Genomic DNA, 7,500 nt, shown 5'->3' on the forward strand with positions numbered 1-7,500 from the left:
GTGTCACACTGTCTGATTGACAGCTGCAGCCCCTCCCCACAGGAAACTGAACATAGGCCCAGTGGTCCGTAAGAGCCCCACCCCCCATCAACTAGACAAACAGACAGACAGACAGACAGACAGACAGCGAGAGAGAGAGAATGAGAGAGAAGGAGGGAGAGAGAATAGCAGACTTGTAAGTGTTTATACATATAGCACCAGTATTGATACTTTTACTTAAGTATAACATTAGAGTAATTTTCCACCACTGAAGTGGTAGGCATAGTGAGTAGGCATAGCTATAAATACCATGTTTTACATAGACATTATTTTATATTAGAAATTCTAATTATATGATCTAAATAGGCTGTGAAGGTGAATAACACAAAAATAAAACGGGTGATGTGACTGGCCGGAATCAGTGTAGACTAGAGGGTTCTCATCTGGAGATGTTTGATGAATCAGTGTAGACTAGAGGGTTCTCATCTGGAGATGTTTGATGAATCAGTGTAGACTAGAGGGTTCTCATCTAGAGATGTTTGATGAATCAGTGTAGACTAGAGGGTTCTCATCTGGAGATGTTTGATGAATCAGTGTAGACTAGAGGGTTCTCATCTGGAGATGTTTGATGAATCAGTGTAGAATAGAAGGTTCTCATCTGGAGATGTTTGATGAATCAGTGTAGAATAGAGGGTTCTCATCTGGATGTTTGATGAATCAGTGTAGACTAGAGGGTTCTCATCTGGATGTTTGATGCCTCGGCCTCTTTGAAGAGATGGATGGATGAGGGACAAAGTCTGGACACTACATTTAAAAATTCTGGCATGCAATTTTATACTTTAGTCATTTTATGTTATTTGTAAAGCACACGTTATATTTTTGTTTTTAAGAATGTAAAAAAAATTGATTACATATTGGTGCTCCTTAGATTTTGGTGGGTGCTCCTAATTTTTTTCTGGTGCTCCTTCATTTTGAAATTGGTAGCACAAGCGCTACCAAGTAAAAAAAAGTTAATTTCGAGCCCTGAAGCGCCATGACTTTTGGCCAAACGAGGCATGAGTTATGACTGTTCACAGTTTTCATTTACAAAAGATTGCTCCAATTGCCCCCTTTTGGCATGACCCTCTACCATACTGTAAAGTTTCATCAAAATGTGTCTCTAGCGGTCATAATAAATAGTAAATACTAATCGTACCAGGGCAGTTGGGCAGGTCCGTACAGCTAGCGGTATCGTAGTCCTCTCCAGGGCAGCTGTCGCCGGGCGGAACGGTGCCAGAGGAAGGGGCGGGGCTATCACAGTTGCGCTCCCGGCTCCTGGTTGGATAGATGGCTCCGTCGACGTCACTTCCTGAGACGCAGGAAGCTGAGCACTCTGTCCACTGGCCCCACGTTCCCCATGAACCATGAACTGTCAAATATAGGTTCCTATTATTAATACGTTCCCCATGGACCATTATTAATGTAGCACTGTGTCTACTGGCCCCACGTTCCCCATGAACCATGAACTGTCAAATATAGGTTCCTATTATTAATACGTTCCCCATGGACCATTAATAATGTAGCACTGTGTCTACTGGCCCCACGTTCCCCATGAACCATGAACTGTCAAATATAGGTTCCTATTATTAATACGTTCCCCATGGACCATTATTAATGTAGCACTGTGTCCACTGGCCCCACGTTCCCCATGAACCATGAACTGTCAAATATAGGTTCCTATTATTAATACGTTCCCCATGGACCATTAATAATGTAGCACTGTGTCTACTGGCCCCACGTTCCCCATGAACCATGAACTGTCAAATATAGGTTCCTATTATTAATACGTTCCCCATGGACCATTAATAATGTAGCACTGTGTCTACTGGCAGACAGACAGACAGACAGACAGACAGACAGACAGACATACTTGGACAGGGCTTGTCCACAACGCAGGCCTGTGATTGGCTGTTGTCTCCGACACACGTGTCGGCACAGCCCTCCTTGCTGAGACACACCCTCGTCCTCTGCTGGACTCCGCCCACTCCACCGCACGACACGGAGCACTCTGACCACGATGACCACTCCCCCCACTGGGGGACTGTATGACGGAAGCATTTATATTTTACTCATGATCAGAGCTTCCGTTGCTCCAGACTGTATGACGGAAGCATTTATATTTTACTCATGATCAGAGCTTCCGTTGCTCCAGACTGTATGACGGAAGCATTTATATTTTACTCGTGATCAGAGCTTCCGTTGCTCCAGACTGTATGATGGACGGCATTCTACGCACGGCAGACATATTTTAACACCGTTTTATTCCTTGTTATGAACTCACGTCCTGTTGCGTCTTGGAGTACTTCAGGATTCCCTTCTCCAACAGGAAGTACCTCTGAAAGAAAGGACCAATCACAGCAGAGCATTAAGACACCAAACAGGAAGTAGATGTCCATAGTGGACTAGACCGCAGTCAAACCAGCCAAATCTGATCTTTTGCCCCGACCGTTCACACTGCATTTAAGAGATCTGAGATCCGAAAGAATATATATAAGATTTGCACCACATTTTTATACGATTTTTCAAAAATAGCAGACCTACAAGCTTGTAGCGCGCCACTCGGCGGCGCGCTATGAGCTTGTAGATCTGCTATTTTTCAATATCTAAAGTATAACATAATGCATAGTTAAATGAGTCTAAACATAAACAGGTCACATGGAATCTGATTCGGACCAGGTTACTGCGTTCAGACTGAGACAGATCTCCTGGACTCAAAGTTTTGTGCCGCATTTTCACGATTCTTCAAAAATAGCAGACCTACAAGCCTAATTTTTTTTTAGATTTTCATTATCGTGAGAACGATGGCTTCCATTTTCCCATTGCAACTTTTCAGAACTAGAAAGCCTGCAGTTTCTATTAGCTTGTATTCCCCATCGATGATGTCACTGGAGGACGGTTTCTGAACTGCCCACAGCCTTCCTATGAGACGCAGACTGGTTTCTGAACCGCCCACAGCCCTCCTATGAGACACAGACTGGTTTCTGAACTGCCCACAGCCCTCCTATGAGACACAGACTGGTTTCTGAACTGCCCACAGCCCTCCTATGAGACACAGACTGGTTTCTGAACTGCCCACAGCCCTCCTATGAGACACAGACTGGTTTCTGAACTGCCCACAGCCCTCCTATGAGACACAGACTGGTTTCTGAACTGCCCACAGCCCTCCTATGAGACAGACTGGTTTCTGAACCACCCACAGCCCTCCAATGAGACGGACTGGTTTCTGAACCGCCCACAGCCCTCCAATGAGACACAGACTGGTTTCTGAACCGCCCACAGCCCTCCTATGAGACACAGACTGGTTTCTGAACCGCCCACAGCCCTCCTATGAGACAGTACAGGGTGTAGTTACTGTACCTGGACAGCAGGTGTAAGCAGCACACGGTTCAGTCTGGAAGTTGTTCAAGATGTGACAGTCTGATTCCGGGACTCCGAAACACTTCCTGGTTCTGCTTCTCCCTCCGTCGCCACAAAGCTCAGAACACTGACCCCATGTGGACCACTCTGATACGGCCAGAGGACTGCACGCACGCACACACAAATGTAAACGCACGCACACAAACACAAATGTAAACACGCACGCACACAAACGGCAACAGAGCACAGTCAAACACTTTGGGCTCCATTTTTGTCACCACTAAACCCCTTATCCCTAAACGACTGCTAAACCCCTTATCCCTAAACTACTACTAAACCCCTTCTCCATAAACTACTGCTAAACCCCTTATCCCTAAACTACTGCTAAACCCCTTCTCTATAAACTACTGCTAAACCCCTTCTCCATAAACTACTGCTAAACCCATTCTCATCACACCTGTATATTAACTGTATGTGCTGCTAAACTTGAGGTTTACGGGCAAAATACAGTGCCCATAATTGCCCGTTAACTCCTCTTTTCACGCAGTGTTACATAACGTCGTTGTTACTTCAGTGGAAACTAAATGGAGATATCCTTCAGACTCCTGAATTGGAAATGGAGCCGTGAGGAGTTTGGAACTAAGCCAACGTGACATTGTGCCTTAAAGGTTTTATGACATTAATTTTCATTAATTTTTATTTTTATTTTTTCTTTTAGGTTTTATGACCTCAATTGCACCCAAAAAACCTGAACTTTGAACATTCAGTGGATTTTCTGTGGTCTGAAGTTTTCTTTGGGGTTTGGAAGCCTTTTGAGCTACAATGAAAACAGGCAAAACAGTGAAAACAGTGACATCTGCTGGCAAATCCCATTGACATATATGGGATTTGCAGGATCTTACATCACAAACAGCAGGAAAATCAGAGCACCTGTTTGAGCCAGAAAACCCCAGATCACAGAAAATCTACTGAATGTTAAAAGTTCATGTTTTTTGGGTGCAATTGAGATTAGAAAACCTAAAAAAAATAAGAACAATTCCAAAACCTTTTTTTTAATGTCACAATCCCTTTAACTCCTGAAACTGGCTGTAGTGATTATAACAGCACGGAATGTCGCAATTTGTCATTGATTTAGACGCGGCGGAGCCTATATTAATAATCTATATTCTAATGTAGTTCTATTATCCTACTATTCTGATAAACATTCACTCTGTGCATTGAGATCACTGTATCTCAGCCTTTACATCCGTCGTATGAATAAATAATGAAATGTATTAATTCTGAGACCCGAGTCGCCACAAATGAGACTCTAGACTCGACTCGTACTCGAGCTCCGTGACTCGTGGGCATCTCTGGCGTGCGTGCGTGCGTGCGTGCGTGCGTGCGTGCGTGCGTGCGTGCGTACTGACCCACAGTAGTGACAGACTCCAGCGTCGTCATGGTAACCATAGTTCTTGTTCTGACAACAATCGTCTATCTCCACCTCGCCCAGCTCGTCCTCACATCGCCCTGAAGACTGGTCCACTCTCTGGAAGCACCGTGCACACTCTGTACACACACACACACACACACACACACATTACATTATGACCTCACATCGCCCTGAAGACTGACAGACAGACAGACAGACTGACAGACAGACAGACAGACAGACTGACAGACAGACAGACAGACAGACAGACAGACAGACACTAACCTGTATTGTGCAGACAGTGAGACAGCACAATTAACAGGAGAATATGTTTCATCTTCTCTCTTCTCTTCTCTTCTCTTCTCTTCTCTTCTCTGACTGCTGTAGAGAAGAGGAGTTTTAGAGAATAAACAAAACTTGAATGAAAGTAAACACAACTTTACTGTAACTGTGTGTGTGTGTGTGTGTGTTTCCGGTAAGTCCAGCAGATAGTTCATTGACCGGACATATTTCAACATCTGTTTGTTTCAACACAATCTCTCTCTCTCTCTCTCTCTCTCTCTCTCTCTCTCTCTCTCTCTCTCTCTCTCTCTCTCTCTCTCTCTCTCTCTCTCTCTCTCTCTCTCTCTCTCTCTCTCTCTCTCTCTATCTGCCTCTCTCTCTCTCTCTGCCTCTCTCTCTCTCTCTCTCTCTCTGCCTCTCTCTCTCTCTCACTCTCTCTCTCTCTCTCTCTCTGCCTCTCTCTCTCTCTCTCTCTCCACACATCGTTAGAGATAGACATCGTTAGGCGGTATCTTCACTTGATCAAAGTACATGTCCAGGAAATGGGTGGAGTTCCATTATCCATCCATCCATCTTCAACCGCTTCCTCTGGGCGGGAACCCCTTTTGGTGTTAGCATTATGTTATGCTTTAGCTATTGAAAAACAGCATATCTACAAGCTTGTAGCGCGCCACTCGGTGGCACGCTACGAGCTTGTAGATCTACGAGCTTGTAGGTCTGCTATTTTTGAAAAAAACATTTTTTTTAACCTGATCTCAGGTCAAAATGGGTTAATATAGGCTATTTTTTATTTAATATAAAATGAATAAATAAATACAAAATATAAGTGTACCTTTCTTGCTGAATCTGGCCCTGTTACGTTTAGCCCTAATGTCTGACTGTATGTTGTGATGTTTACAATCATGACCGATAATAATATATAATCATCATTGATGTAGTATTCAATCAATGGATCTGACCTCATGTCAGATAGGCATTTTATTGAGCTCTGTCAATTGGCTGAGTGGACAAACCCTGCGAACCCTGGAACAACATATTTATTATTTCCCATTGCAGTCAGAACTACAGACTCACTCCCAATCTAAACTATGGAATGAACTTCCCATTGCAGTCAGAACTACAGACTCATTCCCAATCTAAACTATGGAATGAACTTCCCATTGCAGTCAGAACTACAGACTCACTCCCAATCTAAACTATGGAATGAACTTCCCATTGCAGTCAGAACTACAGACTCACTCCCAATCTAAACTATGGAATGAACTTCCCATTGCAGTCAGAACTACATTTGGATTACAACCCTGGATTAGGAGAGACGAGTCATTCTTTCCGCCCGGCTAACAGCTAAGTCAACGGTAAGCTAATATGAGCCCAGAGCATACGGTAGCCGAAAGGCGAACTGACAAAAGAAAAAGAAAAAAGAAAATCTGAATATTCTTATCTCGCCCGGTATCATTGAGTATGCGCTAGGACGTCCTCACACGTTGTATGTACAGCTCGGTTCGAGTCCCTATGACGTTCCCATACGTCGTATGTACAGATTGTGTTAACGTGTATATATGCACATTTTCATTATATACATATATATATATATATATATATATATATACTGTATATATATATATATATTCCACTATACGTTCTTAGCTTACGCATGTTTCATGATAACTACTTTTTATGTATGTGATGTATTGCCATGCTTTTTGTTCTTGCTTAATGTAATTCACCCTGGATTTAGAGCGTCTGATAAATGCCTAAATTGCAATTGTAAATTGTTGTAGTTTTTGTAAAAACATGTGAGATGTGTTTGGGTGAGCGGTGAGTCTCTTACCACCGCGGCTCAGTGACGTCATGTTGTAGTTTTAGTAAAAATCACACCCGTGTGAACTGAGTGGTGCAACTCCCTCTCTCTCTCATTAGCAGGCAACTGCAGCACTCTCTCTCTGTTTCTGGCACAACAGCACCCCTACTGGTACTCATTCTCGTGCTCATTAACCAACACATAGGTGAACACATAACACATAGACACGAACATTGCTGGTTGTAGGAGTGGTTGCACCACTCAAAAACAAAGAGGTGTGTTTGGGTGAGCGGTGATTCTCTTACCACCGCGGCTCAGTGACGTCATTTCCTAACCACGCGGTGAGGAGTTAGGAAAGGAGGTGAGGAGGTTAGGAAAGGAGGTGAGGAGGTTATCACCTAAAAAGTGGAGTATGCGTGAGCCTCGAGAGGCATGTTGTACTCACATACTTAACATGGGTGGACCGCCAACACTCCAGAGAGAGAGAGAGAGAGAGAGAGGAGGGGGGGTGATAGAGATATCATTTGGGGTGCGTGCGTGCGTGCGTGCGTGCGTGCGTGCGTGCGTGCGTGCGTGCGTGCGTGCATGCGTGCGTGCGCGTGTGTGTGTGTGCGTGCGTGTGTGTGAAGTG

General features: G+C 44.1%; 1 protein-coding gene across 1 annotated transcript in view; it reads right to left on the reverse strand.

The window, feature by feature from the left end:
- LOC308324453 (properdin-like) overlaps positions 1–7,196 on the reverse strand; it is a gene marked incomplete at its 5' end in the record, with an annotated part of 16,514 nt that extends 9,318 nt beyond the window's left edge. Inside the window, 8 exons of the mRNA XM_080776497.1 lie at positions 1–91; positions 1,175–1,387; positions 1,889–2,059; positions 2,300–2,353; positions 3,376–3,539; positions 4,785–4,923; positions 5,072–5,167; positions 7,175–7,196. The exon at positions 1–91 is cut by the window's left edge and continues 44 nt beyond it. Coding sequence (XP_080632623.1) covers positions 1–91; positions 1,175–1,387; positions 1,889–2,059; positions 2,300–2,353; positions 3,376–3,539; positions 4,785–4,923; positions 5,072–5,167; positions 7,175–7,196 — 950 coding nt within the window. The remainder of the gene's footprint in view (positions 92–1,174; positions 1,388–1,888; positions 2,060–2,299; positions 2,354–3,375; positions 3,540–4,784; positions 4,924–5,071; positions 5,168–7,174) is intronic.
- Positions 7,197–7,500: the final 304 nt, after the last annotated feature.

Source organism: Protomyctophum bolini, assembly GCF_963924005.1.
Source record: "Protomyctophum bolini genome assembly, chromosome: 11".
Classification (NCBI taxonomy): Eukaryota; Metazoa; Chordata; class Actinopteri; order Myctophiformes; family Myctophidae; genus Protomyctophum; species Protomyctophum bolini.